Below are 17,411 nucleotides of genomic sequence, written 5' to 3'. Positions count from 1 at the left end.
AGGTGGAGCGTGCAGTGAGCTGAGATCACACCATGGCACTCCAGCCTGGGCGATAGAGCGAGACTCCATCTCAAAAAAAAAAAAAAAAAAAAAAAAGAATTTTTTTTCGGTTGTTGTTTTGTTTTGTTTTTGGTAGAGATGGGGGTCTCACTATGTTGCACAGGCTGATCTCAAACTCCTGGCCTTAAGCAGTCCTCCCACCCAGGCCTCCCAAAGTGTTGGGATTACAGATGTGAACCACTGTGCCTGGCCTCACTGATATTTTTAATTCCATAAAGTGGGCAATCTAAATTGCAAGAACGTATGTTCTTCTTATGGGCTGCAATACAGCTAATTTCATTGTGAATGAAAACAAAAATGCCAGTAAGCAAAAAACACATAAAACAAAAACCTTGCTTGCCAGTATTCTAGAAGACAACCTGTGGTTAGTCCTACTTTGATTCTAATGGGTTTTTTCCTCCAATTTTCTATCTTCGAGAGACTTCCATAATCATTAAGTATCACCTCAAATGTCTTTGTAATGCCATAAGCAGATTATAAGCTTACAGAGATAACTCTCCATTTGCTGACAACTGTATCTAAAAGGTTTTTCCCTCTACAATCCAGGGATAGACACTTCTTGTTCTGAAAAGATTTGGATGTTTCACTAAGAACTTATCAAAAGTCGTTTGGCTTTTTTTTTTTAAAGAATACTTTTTCAATCATAAATTGTACATATGTATGTGTATTGTCCACATGGTGGGGTCATGTACTTTTTCTTGATTACATATTCATGGCCCAAAATAAAAACTTTTTTAAAAGCCTAACATAAGGTCTGACTACAGAGATAAACATAATTAATATTTTATTACATTATTTGTAGTCCTTTCCCCCATCATTACATACATATCTTACACATATTTAACAAAATTTGAATCATCCTGTACATATTATTTTGTTAAATATATGTGCTTTACAGACCGGGCACAGTGGCTCACACCTGTAATCCCAGCATTTTGGGAGGCCAAGGCGGGTGGATCACTTTGAGGTCAGGAGTTCGAGACCAGCCTGGTCAACCTGGTGAAGCCCTGTATCTAAGAAAAATACAAAAATTAGCTGGGCGTGATGGCACGCGCCTGTAATCCCAGCTACTCTGGAGGCTGAGGCAGGAGGATTACTTGAACCCGGGACATGGAGGCTGCAGTGAGCTGATATTGCACCACTGCACTCCAGCCTAGGTGACAGAGTGAGACCCTATCTCAAAATAAATAAATAAGCTTTATGAATGTCAAGCATTAATGTAATGTTGTTAGTCTAAAATATAAGTAGCAGTGCTGTTTATGAAAATAAAACATGGCTTCAACCAGGGTTCCAGAACCAGTTCTCACCATCCTAGTACTACTATCTCACCATCCTAGTACTAATTATTGTTATTATTGTTATTACTCTTTTAGAGACAGGGTCTTGCTCTGTCATCCAGTCTGGAGTGCAGTAGCACAATCAGAGCTCACTAGAGCCTCAAACTCCTGGGCTTAAGCAATCCTCCTGCCTCAGCCTTCCTAGTAGCTTGGACAGCAGGCATGCGCCACCACACCTGGCAAATTTGTTTTTTTGTTTGTCTGTTTTACAGATGGGGTCTTGCTATGTTGCCCAGACTGGTTTTTAACTCCTGGCCTCAAGCCATTCTCCTGCCTCAGCCTTCCTAGTAGCTATGATTACAGGAGTGAGTTACCATGCCTGCACACATACTAATTATTAATGAGCTGGCTATGCAGATAATTAGTGCTTATAATTGAGTTTATAACTGTAGGAATACTAAGCCCTTACCCTGACAATGAAGAGGCTTAACGCATGATCTTGTGATCACAAGATCTATGTTTTAAAAATGTACCCCTAAAGGGCAAACTAACACTTTGAAAGCCAAACCAAGTACTTAAAATAGGTTGTGCTGGCTTCTGGTTTACAATTATACATCTGTGCTCACTGTACAAAATCCTTTCAGGCTAGAAAAACTGATTTAAACTGGAAAGGCTGTTCTAACTGAAATTCTTAGAGCTTTTCTATATTGCTTTCAGAACAATGGCGAGGGTAGAGTAAAATAATGAAAATGCAACTCATTTCCCAACATTAGTTAAGTAATGTTAGCCAGAAGATAATATGAATAGGATTTAGACAATTTGAATAAGCAAAGGCATGTTTTCTTCCCTTGGAAATAAAGAAAATAACTCTACCAGCTTTTACATAAGAACTAACAGGCCGGGCGCGGTGGCTCACACCTATAATCCCAGCACTTTGGGAATCCGAGGAGAGTGAATCACTTGAGGTCAGGTGTTCGAAACCAGCCTGACCAACATGGCAAAAACCCCATCTCTACTGATAATATAAAAATTAGCTGGGTGTGGTGGCACATGCCTGTAGTTCCAGCTACTTGGGAGGCTGAGGCAGGAGAATTGCATGAACCCAGGAGGTGGAGGCTGCAGTAAGCCGATATCATACCACTGCACTTCAGCCTGGGCAACAGAGTGAGACTTTGGCTCCTAAAATAAAATAAAATAAGAACTAATAAAGGATAACTTTTTGAAATTAGTGGCTCTACTAACAACCATCTTTTTGCTCCCTGAGCTTTCTGACAAATCCTTTTAAATAATATGAACCATGTTTACCAATTACATTTCAAAGGTGACATTACTTCTTTCTTCATTTGAATAGAACTATATAAAAAGATAAAAGTAAAGTCATTTAAACAAGTCCTACTTCTTTTTTCTTTCAAGTAGGTAGGATGATATATCCAGAGGGAAAGGTAAGTAGAATGTTAATGTAAGTATCCTTTGCACTTACCCCAGTAATATGAATTAAGCAAATTGCCTGGCACACAATAGATATCGACATAAATTTGTACTATGAATTTATTAAGGCTCCACTTAAAGCATATCCAGTATTCAAAAGTCAAGATGTATAAAATGGAAATTATGGAGTATATTTAGGACTTACTTTTATATAAAATTGATTTTAGATTTTGGGGGGTATCAGAAGTATACATGGCAACTTCTGCATTTGGGTTTTTAACTTCTGTTATAAGTTGTAATCTCTCTTTCAAGAGCAATCCTTGCAGTTGTTAACAACAGAGGTAAAAGGGGAAGACATAATTCTCCTCTGCTCTTTCATCCTTCCTTAAAATTAATGTTTTAAGAAAGTCCACAAAGTTAAAAACAAACAAGATTGCGATGCAATTTATCAGCATAAGAAATCTGATCAAAACAAAACCTTAAAATGGCTACTGAAAGGAACAGCTAGATCATTTGCGTATATGTATAATCAACCCTCCTTCGATTCACTGTGGAAAATGAGTAGCTGTATTCAAACTCTAGCTAACACTAATTTTAACGTATAATGGTCTGATAACTTCTTATGGCATATAAGTAGCAAAAATCAAAAATCCAGAGGGAGGCCAGGCATGGTGGCTCACACCTATAATCCCAACACTTTGGAAGGCCAAGCGGGAGAGACTGCTTGAGCTCAGGAGTTTTAGAGCAGCCTTGGCAAGAATTTCCCAGGTGAAGAACAGCCTTTCAAATTTTGTAAAGATGAGATGAAACCTCATCTCTACAAAAAATACAAAAATTAGCCAGGCATGGTGGTGGGCGCCTGTAGTCCCAGCTACTCAGGAGGCTGAGGTGGGAGGATTGTCTGAGACTGGGAGGTGGGGCTTGCAGTGAGCCAAAAATCACACCACTGTACTCCAGCCTGGGTGACTGAGACTCTATCTCAAAAAAAAGAAAAAGAAAAAAAAAAATCCAAAGGGAAAAGGGGAGATTTTGAACATGAGCAAAGTCAAAGTTTCTCCTCCTCCAAATATCACACACTTACAGAGTATGGACTCCGGCCACATGCCACTGCTGATATCATTTTCAATGTGTTTTCCCACTGAAAATTCAGTGCAAGAGTATCACATTTTAAGGTGATATTTATTTATTTATTTATTTATTTTGAGACGGAATCTCATTCTGTCACCCAGATTGGAGTGCAGTGGTGCAATCTCGGCTTACTGCAACTTCGGCCTTCTGGGTTCAAGTGATTCTCTTGCCTCAGCCTCCCAGAGTAGCTGTGATTACAGGCGCCCACCCCACATCTGACTAATTTTGTATTTTAGGAGATGGGGTTTTGTCATGTTGGCCAGGCTGGTCTTAAACTCCTGACCTCAGGTGATCTGCCCATCTCAGCCTCCCAAAACGTTCTGGGATTACCGGTGTGAGGCATTGCGCCTGGCCTGATTTTTTTCTGAAAGAAGTAGGATGGGTGGAAATAGTTCCACTGTGAGTATTAGCTCCAGATGCTTCTATTCCAAACTTCTCTCTATTCTTGAATAAATCTTTCTTTAAGGGCCTCTAATAAGCAGCAGATTCTAGGTTTGATTCTTTTAGGGGACTATTTGAAAAAAAAAATTCTAACTGTGATTCTATTTCTTATCTTCACTATCTTTACCCTAAATGGCTTGTTTTCCTTTAGTTATGGTATCTAACAGAATTTTATTCAGGTAAAAATTTTTGGAGCTCTGAGAATCATTTGAAAGTACAGGCTTTAGAAAAGGGAAATACCACTTAGCTGATGTCTAGGATATTTGCATCTCCTGTTTCAGTATTTTAATTTCACACACAAAAAAACATGTTTGGTGAATCTACACATAGAATTTAGGCCTTGTGGTAATATCTAAAATGAGATGCTTGTACCTGATTAATTAAAGGAAAATTGTCCTTTACTGGGTGTACCTTTGAAGGCTAACAAGCAAAAATTCCAAATGTGCATCCTCTATTATATCAGTAACCTTCTTACAGCTGAAGGTTATAGAAGCCTAGAGTTCTAGTAGTTTGATGATCCCTCTGTGAATCAGGAAACAATAAGTAATAAGGCTCAGAGCCCAAATCCACAACACTGTCTTGGAAAATCTTCATTTATTTGATTTTTTAAAAAATGACTTGTTTTATAATGAAAAAAATACTGGGGTCTTAAAAGTAAAATAAAATACTTGTATGTGCTTAATCCACAAGCATTCATGTTTAAAACATAACTAAAAAGGTAAAGAGATGTTTTAACTTTAGTACTTTCTCTTGACTAGAAATGAAAAGATTGCAAAACCGCATGTAGCAGGATTCCTCTTAGGACTGCCCTGTGCAGATTAGCCATTGATCCCACATCATTAGCCAGTTCAATAACACAAGACTGAACAACCTCCCCCAGTACACATGTTAAACTTTGAGCGGTAACTTACTGAACAAGCAGATCCTAACTCACAGCCATATTGCTAATTAAAGAACTTGTAATTTCCCAAAATGTAGAGTACGCTGGTATTACCAATAATTTTTCAAGTGCAACTGTGTAAAACAAAGCCAGAGATTTTCAAGTAGCCCCAAAGATAAATCAGCATATGCTTTCTTTTTCTTTTTCTGTTTGCGATGGAATTTAGCTCTTGTTGCCCAGGCTGGAGTGCAATGGTGCGATCTTGGCTCACCACAACCTCTGCCTCCCAGATTCAAGCAATTCTTCTGTCTCAGCCTCCCGAGTAGCTGGGACTACAGGCGTGCACCACCACGCCCAGTTAATTTTGAATTTTTAGTAGAGACGGGGTTTCTCCATGTTGGTCAGGCTGGTCTCAAACTCCCAACCTCAGGTGATCTGCCTGCCTTGGCCTCCCAAAGTGCTGGGAATACAGGCATGAGCCACTGCGTCTGGCCTAGCATATGCTTTTCACACATAATGCAAGTGGCATTATTACTTAGGCTCTAACTGATAGAGCCTAAGTAATGTCTCAAGACCACCTGAGAGATGTGCTACTTCAGATGCCTAATTTGGCAACCAAACAGAGTTGGTACAATTGCCACACACAGATATACATCACCTCCGAAGATCTCAAGCTTGAGAGCCCAACTCCCTGTGGATTTTATTGCTAATTAATTTTTTCAAACTAGAGGCAGTTTAAATTCATCCCTAATGCAGAGTTGAATACCCAAAATATTCTTAATTACCAATTTATGTTTTCCTTCAAAACACTGAAAATGTAAATGCCAAAGATAGTTGGTACCAAATTACTGGAAAGTTAGCACTGAAAGCCTTTGAGTCACAAAGTTGAGTGGTCTTTAGGATGCAGAAATATATTAGACCAATCCTGATTCCTCTGAGATGTAGAGAATTTGTTGAAATATGGTTTAGCATTTCACAATATCAAAACTCCTGAAATAAAATGCTTATTTCACTTACAAAAAGAAATAATAATTTTAAAAAACCCTTTCTAATAGAATCATGAATCCTTCTCCTTTATTAAGAAAAGATGGGGTTCAGGGAAATAATGACCTCACCTGGACATTAAAACACATGTCTTCAGCTCTTTTATTTCTTATTTAAATGACAAAGGAATTATATTTCTCAAAAACACCCCCCCCATAATTGTATGCCAGTCATTGCATCAAACTTTGCTTTGCAATGACAAATGGACTTTCCTTAGGATGGGAAATTTTTTATTTACATGACTACCTAACATGTCTGTTATGATTGTACAGAAGAAATTATATTTGCATGTAAATACATACATAAAGACTGAACTAGTAATTGTAAAGATAAGTATAAATAGAGATGAACTATAGTGAAGGGAGATATGTGAGAGAAAAGAGTTAAATTCAGTCATGTAAATACTGTACTGAAAAGACTTTAATATGAGAGAACCATAATGAGGAAATAATCTAAAATGGTATTAAACTCCATTCTATAAAACAGACAAGGCTAAATTATTCTTATTCCATTACCACATAATGGTATAGGACTACTGTAAACCAATTACCTTATGGAATAGTTGCTAGGTATAGTTCTCAAGCCTGCAACAGCGATTGTGGGTATTTAATTTTAACCCTTGGTAGGAAATGAGGAAAGGTGATTTTTCTCTTATTCAGGAAGCCAAATAACAAGCAAGTCAGACTTCCCAGATTCACAGCACAGAAGCCAGCAGCTTTAAGCTGTTTCACAGATAAACAGTTCAATCATTCTAGGAGAGAAACCTACAATTTCCTACCAAAGTATTTTTAGGTGGTAAAATTCTCTATCAGAAAACAAAACAAAACAACAATCAAATTGGCAATCAAATGGGGAGGTTAGAAAGCAAACCACAAGCAGTCTAGATAAGTTGCTATGTTTGTTGTAAAATTTAACCCTTTGGAGATATAAATAACAGAATGCCTACATCAAGCACTCGGGTATTCTGCTTTATTGCTGAGCCTAGCCAGGCAGAAAACCATTTTTTTTGCTGCCACAGAGATAATGCCACTAATGTGACCCTGGGCTCTGAGAAAAGAGCCATGATCTCCTCTAACCAATTAAGGGGTGGTATGGACCAGGCTCCAAATGAGCTGCATAGCAGTGGTCACTCAGTACTTCCTTCTCGGCAGAATGGGGAGAAGGAGAAGAAAACCAGAGACCACAAGCCTCTTTCAGAGATACAAGGAATTTTCACAGAGGAAAGCAGATTCCCTACAAATGAAGTTCAATGAAAAACAATCTCACCGCCAGAAGCCGAGGCACAAACAGACGATGCCCCATCCCCAGAAGTTCCAGCACTCGACACGCATACTCATTCACCAGCTTGCTCCTCTCGTCGTGCATGTCCTGGGACTTTTTGACAGGAGGTGTGAGCTTAGCAGCTGGGGCTGGGCAGGGCACCCCTTCTTCCATGAGCACTAAGTAGGTATCCAGAATGAGAAAGATGGATCTCTTATCCACAATTTTAAGAACTGCGGTGGGAGGGGAGCCAGGTTTAGGTCTCCCTGGGAGGACGTACAAGCCAGTCTGTAGTGGGAATTGTCAGCTAATGTCTCCACAAGAAAAACATTTTGGCTAAATTATCCACTGTGAGAACCCCAAAGTAGACTGGAAAATGAAAATGAAATCAAGTACTGATCTAAATAAAAAACGGCAAAAGCAATCGAATGCAAGAAAATGGCCAAGAGTGATGCAGGAGAGTTCAGATACATGTGTAAAAACGGACAAGCTGCTTAGAAGGGTCTAGCATGTGAGAATGTGTGAGTGTGTGTATGTGTGTGCGAGAAAGGGTGTGTGTGTGTCTATGTGTGAGAAGACAGCAGCAGCAGTAGCCAGGAAGCCAGGGCAGTTGTGAAGCTGCAAGGAGAAAAGGATGAGCTCATTGCAATCCTCGATTCGTGACAAGCAGCGCTGTTGTTGCTGCTGCTGCTGCTACTGCTGCTGCTGCTGCTGCCTCTCGCTGTGAATCAGTAATGAAGGGGTAGGAAAGGAAGGGGAGGGAAGAGGAGGAGGTAGGTGAATGAGCATGCAGAGTGTGTCTCAGGGGAGAATGCTGTAATAAGAAGCCAATGGCGAGCCATTGGACAGATGCGCTTCCCCCTCTCAGTCTACCTTCAATCAGTGTTAGTCTGACAGCTTATGCTGTTGAATCCTAAGCCACAGAGAGATGAACTAGCTTTTTCTAACATGTGATGCCCACAGAAAAAAATCAGACAGCCAGTCATCTGAACGGCTGACCTTTATTCACTCTTGCTTTCTAACAACAAGAACAGATCTTGTATTTAAAGTGGGATGTTTCAATCCTTATTAGATGACTGAAACTGCTACAGAAGAGAGGTATTGGGGTGAACTGATAGAGTATGGACAGAAGAGCCAAAGACCAAGCATCCAAGAAATGACACACCCTCAAGTTGAAGTGTTTATGCAATAATAATGACTTTTTGCAATGCAAATACAAGAAGCATCTCAGGATTCTGGGAAGGCTGACCATAATTAAAAGGAAGATTTTTGTAAACAAGCAATATGATAAATAATAAAACCTACCACATATTAAGAGTATACATTTAAAGAACTATTAAAATTGAAATTCTTTTTTTTTTTTTTTTTGAGACGAGTCTCACTCTGTCGCCCAGGCTGGAGTGCAGTGGCCAGATCTCAGCTCACTGCAAGCTCTGCCTCCCGGGTTTACGCCATTCTCCTGCCTCAGCCTCCCGAGTAGCTGGGACTACAGGCGCCGGCCACCTCACCCAGCTGGTTTTTTGTATTTTTTTTAGTAGAGACGGGGTTTCACCGTGTTAGTCAGGATGGTCTCGATCTCCTGACCTCGTGATCCACCCATCTCGGCCAAAATTGAAATTCTTAAAGCAAAAATAACTTCTGTATGCCATAGACCTTGACAAACACTCAGCTAATAGTTGAAAACATGTTATGGCAGGGCGCGGTGGCTCAAGCCTGTAATCCCAGCACTTTGGGAGGCCGAGATGGGCGGATCACGAGGTCAGGAGATCGAGACCATCCTGTCTAACACTGTGAAACCCCGTCTCTACTAAAAAACCACAAAAAACTAGCCGGGCGAGGTGGCGAGCGCCTGTAGTCCCAGCTACTCAGGAGGCTGAGGCAGAAGAATGGCGTGAACCCGGGAGGCGGAGCTTGCAGTAAGCTGAGATGCTGCCACTGCACTCCAGCCCAGGCGACAGAGTGAGACTCCGTCTCAAAAAAAAAAAAAAAAAAACATGTTCTGATAATCTCTGATCAAATTAATCCTTCCCCAGTAATAATATAAAAATTATCCATAGTTCAAAATTTTACAGTCTTAGTGCTAATGTGTTATATTAACTTACTTGTTGTGAATAAATAATCAGTTGTAGCCAAATGAAGGCAAAATGACAAAATCACCGTAGGGACAGTCTCTTAATTTTATCCTAACAATTAACTAATCCATATTCAGCATCTTGATTCTGTGGTTCTGTAGTTGCTCTCTTAAGTACCAAGTTGGTTTCTCCATACAAATTATAGCATGGTACAAAGAGAAAAAAGGCTAAAAGAGCCAGAGCATGTATTTTGTGAGTCTTAGTTTCCTACTCTGACAAATAAGAGTTACATATCCACAAATAACCAAATAGACACATATTTGTTGACGTATGTCTGTAGGCCTAGTTAAAGAAATTGATTAATTATGAAAATGAGCTTAAAGAAATAGGAAGGGAGATTCTGCCTCCCTTAACAATATATTATTTGGTTTCGTTTTCCAAAATCTCAGAAAACAAAATTTTAAGAAATTTAACATTTAAAGTATTACTTAGCAAGTAATTTTAAATGAAATATTTATATGTTGCTGTCAAGCCTTTTATTTCTTCCAAAAATGATGTCTTTTTTTTTTTTAAATTTATTTGTTTGAAACGGGGTGTCGCTCTGTTGCCCACACTGGAGTGCAGTGGCAGCATCTCAGCTCACTGCAAGCTCGCGCTCCCGGGTTCACGCCATTCTCCTGCCCTCAGCTCCTGAGTGCCTGGGACTATAGGCAACTGGCTATAATTTTTTTTTTTTTTTTTTGTATTTTTAGTAGAGATGGGGTTTCACCGTGGAGCTAGGTATGGTCTCAATCTCCTGACCTCGTGATCCGCCCATCTTGGCCTCCCAAAGTGCCAAAAATGATTTCTTAACAAACTATATAAAGTAGAGCTAGGCACAGTAGTGTGTGCCTGTATTCCCAGCTACTCCAGAGGCTGAGGTGGGAGGATCCTTTGAGCTCAGGAGTTCCAGGCTGTAATGTGCTACGGTCCTGCCTGTGAACAGCCATTACACTCCAGCCTGGGCAACATAGTGGAACCCCATCTCTAAAACCAAAAACAAAAAACTATGCAAAGTAAAGATCTTAATGTAAAATGATCATAAGCATAGAATATTACATATATACAAGTAAATTTCAGGTCCCTAAAGTTTTGGAGTAAATGTTTGATGTACTGCCTAGGATGAGGATAGGTTCAGCTGGAAGACGAAGACCATAAGAGGGAAGAGGTTCTGGGCCTTTCACACTCTATCCCTAAACACACATGCACACCCATACACACACAACACACACACCCCCCACACACACACATCCCTCCACACCTCCCCACATCCCACACACACCACACACACACTCCCCACACCCCACACACACCCCACACACCCACACTCCCACTCTACACTATACACACCCCCCTACACACACCACATACACCCTACACATCACACCCCCCACACCCTCCTACACATACCCGCAGACACAACATACATACACCCCCTGCACACACATCCCACACACCACACACACACACACCCCCAACACCACATACACGTACACACACACGCACACTAGACACACACACACCCCCCTCAGCTCCATTTTTACCTTGTATACATACTGGTGTTCTGCATTAAATTTTGTTTGATAGGACTATGCTACATAGCAGTGCTACTACTATGAACAGCACTGCCATGGACATTTCACATTTAAGAACAAGGGAACATCCTGAATTGCTCTTAAATGTGAATGAAGAATTCAGTCACTTCTTAGGTTATAGGATATTTTTCTAGTTGACTTTTTAAAGGGTAGGAAAGATGTTTCCACTCAACTAACTGGGTCTCGAAAAGTACTAGCAGAAGCATTTTTTCTTATATAAACCAGAAATAGGACTTGCCCAAAAGAATCCAGTAAAATAAGTAAAATTAATCAAATGATTTTGGAACTGTATGGTTTGGCTCTGATGCACACAAAAAGAAGTTAAAATCATACATACTATGTATTAAATGTAGTAATTAAAATATGACTTTTTATTATTTTTTTTGAGAGAGAGTCTCACTCTGTCGCCCAGGCTGGAGTGCAGTGGCGCAATCTCAGCTCACCGCAACCTCCACCTCCCAGGTTCAAGCCATTCTCCTGCCTCAGCCTCGCAAGTAGCTGGGATTACAGGCACGTGCCACCACGCCTGGCTAATTTGTGTATTTTGAGTAGAGACAGGGTTTCTCCATGTTTGCCAGGCTGGTCTTCAACTCCTGACCTCATAATCTACCCACCTCGGCTTCCCAAAGTGCTGGGATTACAGGCGTGAGCCACTGTGTCCAGCAAAATATGATATCTTAATGAGCAAACCAAATTTCACTTAAAACATTTAGGTACATTTAACAAAATGCTGTGTACAAGGCACAACCACAAGTGGTCATGTATTTCAGTTTCCGCATCAAAAATCCCTCATGCTTCCTTTATGCTTCCCCTCAAAAATCCTTGCATTCAAAATTTCCATCATTTCTGCCCCGGTCCTTTTTTCAGGATATTCTTTCAGAATAGAATGTCCATCAATATCAAGTAAAATGATTCTTCTAGAACAGTACTTGGTGAAATGAAAAAAGAGATTCTAGGGATTTTTGAAGCCCTAAAAGCATCATTCATTTCAGTGAGCTTTTCAAAACTCCTCTTCCTCCCCAAATCCCAAATACTTTTTTTTTATTGTTGTTGAGATTCAGTAATAAATCACAGAACACTCTTCTTTTCAAATGGGGTCTTGCTATGTTGCCCAGGCTGATCTTGAACACCTGGGCTCAAGGAATCTCCTACCTCAGCCTACCGAGTATCTGGGATTATAGGCATGCACCCAATAGAACACTTTACAGAAGACATTTTTGAGTTATAAAGTAGTCCATAAAATGGAATAACAGAAAAGAAACTCTTCTGATTTAACTAATTAATAATGCATGATTTCTCACATTTCTTTTGGATGAATCACCTATAGAGGAGAAAAACTTATTCCCTCTATTCTCCTAGGTTCTCTGCCTGGGGCCCTGCAAATAAGTCTGAGAAAATACAGGTTAGCAAAAAAAACATAAACAGAACTTTATTAATACATGCAGTATGCACATACATGGGAGAAACTCAGTAATGACTAACTCAAAGGAGTGGTTAGAACTGGGGGCTGAGGCCACGCACAACAGCTCACACCTATAATCCCAGGACTTTGGGAGGCCAAGGCAGGCAGATGGCTTGAGCCCAGGAGTTCAAGACCAGCCTGAGCAACATGGCAAAAACCTTGTCTCTACAAATAATAATAATTAATCATGGTGGCACACACCTGTAGTCTGAGCTAACCAGGAGGCTGAAGTGGGAGGATCACTTGAGTCTGGAAAGCTGAGGCTGCAATGAGTCACTATTGTGCCACTACACTCCAGCCTAGGAGACAGAGTGAGACCCTGTCTCTGAAAACAAAACTTGTGACTTGGGGCTATCAGCATATTAAGAAGGAACAATACTTTCGTAGAGAAGTGATAAAACAAAGGAAAAGGACTTTGAGCTTCTAGGGTGACAAATTATAGGAAGGCAAATATATGGGGAAACTAATGACAGATAAAGACTAGTTAATAAGGTTTGTTTGTATAGACTCTTTCTTGGTGCCATCTCATTTCCAGTTATAAGGTTGCTATCTCTTTCCTGGTATGGAAAGTGAGTGGGGAGGTACCTTCACAAGAGGAATTTATGTTTGACTTTCAGGCACATGGGGGATGGCAGAGAGCTCATCCTGTGTCTGCTTTTTCTCAATTGCCTTTACCTCAAAATAATCCTTATGCCAAAGTGATATATTGGGGGATGACATACTCTGAATCCTTTCACACCCAATGAGAGAAAGTAAGGTAAAAAAACCAGGTGATGGTCCCAAAGCCATGGTTTAATGACTGGAAGTGTCATTCTCTGGAGTGCTGGAAGCAGGTGGTCAGTGCTGCTATCCCAGTTAGAGCCTTGCACTTGAGAATGCTCTTCCTGAACCACTCCACTGTGTCATGGTTATCAGACATGTTGAGGACACACATAGATTTCCATTGTAAAATGAAAAGCACATTTGACTTAATTCATGGACCTATAATTAAGAAAACTGAATGTAACAAAACATGCTAGTTAGTTATTTCAGTAGTTACAAAAATGAAAAAGGAAACACTTTCTGACCTGCAGGAATTAAAATCAGGGAAGTATCCAAATACAAAGATAAAGCAGGGTGTGATGGACACTATAAAAGGAGTGACACACTGTGTGCTATGAGGTAGGCATGTCTTTGTTGTCCACAGTAGATGCAGACAGAAGTGGGTTTATACTACTGGGATGGGCCCAGACAAAAATCCTAGAGTAATGAGAATTAAATATATCTCTAAGACCAAAACAGGACATTGCTTATTACATCATCTTTCAGTCACATTTACTAGCTGTAGGACATGAATAAATTACTTAGCCCTCTGAGATTCTGTATGGCAACATCACCTAGCTGGCAAAGCTGCTCTGAAAATTTAATAAATTAATGCATACAAAGGAATCTCTCATAGTGCCTAGCACATGGTAGGTGCTCAATAACTAGTAGTTTTTTTCATTCTTTTCAGGAAGTCATGTAGAAGAAAAGAAAATGTGTAAAAATACATTGTGTTTATCTGGGTTAGGGTTTAGAAAGACAAAAAGAACTTTGGATATATTCACAATAGAAAGAGAATTAGTCAAACACTGAAAAGACATTCCTGTCAGATCACTTGCCTCTTTGGTTCACTAAGTCACAGACACATCAATAAGTAGCAAAGGATCCATGCCCTTCTTGACTAGGAGAGCGAAACCTAATTCTCTAGCTATTCTTTGCCTGATTGACTATTTTTAAACACATGAACCTTCAATAATTTTGCAAGTTCCTAAGATCCAGCAAACAGGTCAAAATACAGGTGACACAGTGAGTAGTAGTGCCATTGTGGTACTATACAATCCTGCACAAATCACACTCTTTCTTTCATTCCAGTCTTGATTCTGGGCTGGGCGCGGTGGCTCACGCCTGTAATCGCAGCACTTTGGGAGGCTGAGGTGGATCGCTTGAGGTCAGGAGTTCAAGACCAACCTGGCTAACATAGCATAAACCTGTCTCTACTAAAAATACAAAAATTAGCTGGGTGTGGTGGTGTGTACCTGTAATCCCAGCTATTGGAGAGGCTGAAGCAGGATAATCGCTTGAACCTGGGAGGCAGAGGTTGCAGCGAGCCAAGATCATGACACTGCACTCCAGCCTGGGTGATGGAGTGAAAATCCATGTCAAAAAAAAAGTCTTGATTTTGCTCAACACTGTACTATATGCTTCTGGATATAGAAAGACAGATCAGATGCTGCCTTCTAACTTTATGGATTATTCAAGCTACTTAAAGAAAAGCTAAAATGAAATGTAATGAGACTGAGCTTACAAGTCATATCACAGGGAAATGAGTCTCATTATTTTATAGTTGGAACTCAAACATCGAAGAATTAGAGTACAATATAAAAGATACTGTGCAGTTACCTGACATTTTGGTGGGTGGTTGAGGTCACATGTTTATAGCATCTCTGTAAAATATTGTAGACTTACCTGGTTTGTAAGGAATGCTCTAACCTTGTAAAATTTAAGGCACCACACCCGGCTAATTTTGTATTTTTAGTAGAGATGGGGTTTCACCATGTTAGTCAGGCTGGTCTCGAACTCCTGACCTCAGATGATCCACCCGCCTTGGCCTCCCAAAGTGCAAGGATTACAGGTGTGAGCCACTGCACTGGCCTGTTTCTACTTCTATGTCATTATTGACATGTAGCTCAATAGGCTGCGTATTTTATTACTGGATATTTAGGAAAGGACTATACTGTACATACTAAGCCAGACATCTGAAACTTCTAGTAACTAGGCTCAGTTATATAAAAATAGTTTTAATTGCTTTATTGAATATGGCTGACATACAGAAAGCTGTAGATACTTTATGTGTACAATTTGATGTACTTTGCCATAAGTATACACTTGTGAAACCATTATCACTATCAGTGCCATAAACTTATTCATCATCTCTAAAAATTTCCTCCTATTCCCTTTTTTTTGCCTTTTGTGGTTAGAGCACTTACTATAAGAGTCACCTCAATTAAATATTTTATAGCAACACAGACTATTTTTTTTCATGTGACATTAATTAAAATATTCAAAGAGAATCTTAACTTTCTTTTCTCTAAGCTAATCATCCCTGCTGCTAACTGGGTCTCCTATGAGCTGGTTTCTGAACCATTCTAGACTATCCACAATCATGCTTGCTGCTTCAAGAACACGCTTTGGACAGTATCTCTCATAGGGCTGCCCACACTGAAACAGATACTCTAGATATAACAGAATAATAAAGTAATGAAACCTTGTTAGACCCTAGAAAACACCAAGGTCTAACATATTTATCCTATTGAAAAGACTGAGGCAGTAGATAAGTGACTGCTCATGATCATAAAACTTGTCAGAGGGAGAGCCAGGAAGCCAAGATCTTCAGAGCACAGATGCACGGCAGGGAACCTAGCATTTCCTGCACTGTAATTTGGTCTTTCAATTAATGTAGCCCATAAAGAACCTATCGTATTAGAAAGATTATGCTTCACCACTTTATTCCACATGGAATTGATCCGGAGCCTGAGCCTGCCATCTGGTATGAAAGCATCTAAGATTCTTAGGTTGAGTTGAGAAGGGGTATCCACAAGTCTGCCTTAAGAACTGTCACTTCTAAACACACACTTGTTATAATAAAGCACATCTGCCTTCTCAATTTTTAACTGATAAGCACTCTCTTTTCCAAATGAACAGTTCAAGGAGCTACATCCTTGGCAGCTCAGCCACAGCGTCTCTGTAAGAGCTGCTTTCTTGAAGCCATGTTACTGGCACACAGACTTGAAAATGGAATGCTATCTCAGTTCATTCATCCCCTTTCCTGGGCAGTATGGATAAAGCTCATATTTATTTTCAAGCTTAAGCAGAATGTATAAACATATGTTAGCAGAAGCCTGTTTTTAAATTGTGAATTGATCAGATTAAAATCATCGTGTATAGAATCTAGACTATTCCCTGATCCTCTCAAGCTAGACCAGCATTTTTTTATCTTTACGTGTGTGTATTGTCACTGTTGTTAAAAAATAATGAGGTGTTGTATTCATCCTAGTAAGTTGTGAATTGTCTCTACCTTCTTCCTATGGTCCATCTCCGATTTCATATTAAATTTGCAATCTCTAACATCTTCATCTTCATGTTACATAGAATGCTAAGTATAGTTTAATAGCTGTCACTGTAAAAAATCATATTTTCAATGGAGCAGTTATATGGGCCAACCCATGTATTAGCAAGTAAATTTATTTCCACAAAATTAGTATGTCAAGATAGGGACATTCATTTTCTTCTTTTTTTCTTTTACTTTTTGAGACGGAGTCTCTCTTCTTCACCCAGGCTGGAGTGCAGTGGCACGATCTTGGCTCACTGCAACCTCTGCCTCCTGTGTTCAAGCAATTCTCCTGCCTTAGCCTCCCAAGTAGCTGGGATTACAGGCACGTGCCAGCATGTCAGGCTAATTTTTATACTTTTAGTAGAGATAGGGTTTCACCATGTTGGCCGGGCTGGTCTCAAACTCCTGACCTCAAGTGATCCACCCGCCTCAGCCTCCCAAAGTGTTGGGATTACAGGTGTGAGCCACTGTGCCTGGCCTCAGTTTTTTTCTTGAAATGGACAAGTCCATGTTGTGAAACAAAGGTGGTAACAGATTGCACAGCCTCCTCCCATTCTAGCTCTCCCCACATACATAAACACTTACGCCCCCCC

General features: G+C 40.0%; 1 protein-coding gene across 3 annotated transcripts in view; it reads right to left on the bottom strand.

Annotated features, from left to right (window-relative positions):
- RABGAP1L (RAB GTPase activating protein 1 like) overlaps positions 1 to 17,411 on the bottom strand; it is an 808,808-nt gene that overhangs the window by 194,485 nt on the left and 596,912 nt on the right. The window contains exon 1 of one of the 3 annotated variants that reach the window (XM_017866953.1): positions 7,525 to 8,113. The exons of the other annotated variants lie outside the window; for them this stretch is intronic. Coding sequence (XP_017722442.1) covers positions 7,525 to 7,692 — 168 coding nt within the window. The 5' untranslated portion in view covers positions 7,693 to 8,113. Of the gene's footprint in view, positions 1 to 7,524; positions 8,114 to 17,411 lie in introns of those variants that run through there. 3 annotated transcript variants of the gene reach the window in all.

Source organism: Rhinopithecus bieti, unplaced genomic scaffold, assembly GCF_001698545.2.
Source record: "Rhinopithecus bieti isolate Rb0 unplaced genomic scaffold, ASM169854v2 scaffold_1853, whole genome shotgun sequence".
Classification (NCBI taxonomy): Eukaryota; Metazoa; Chordata; class Mammalia; order Primates; family Cercopithecidae; genus Rhinopithecus; species Rhinopithecus bieti.
Note: the sequence above shows the minus strand (reverse complement) of the source record. Positions and strands in the feature narration are given on the sequence as shown.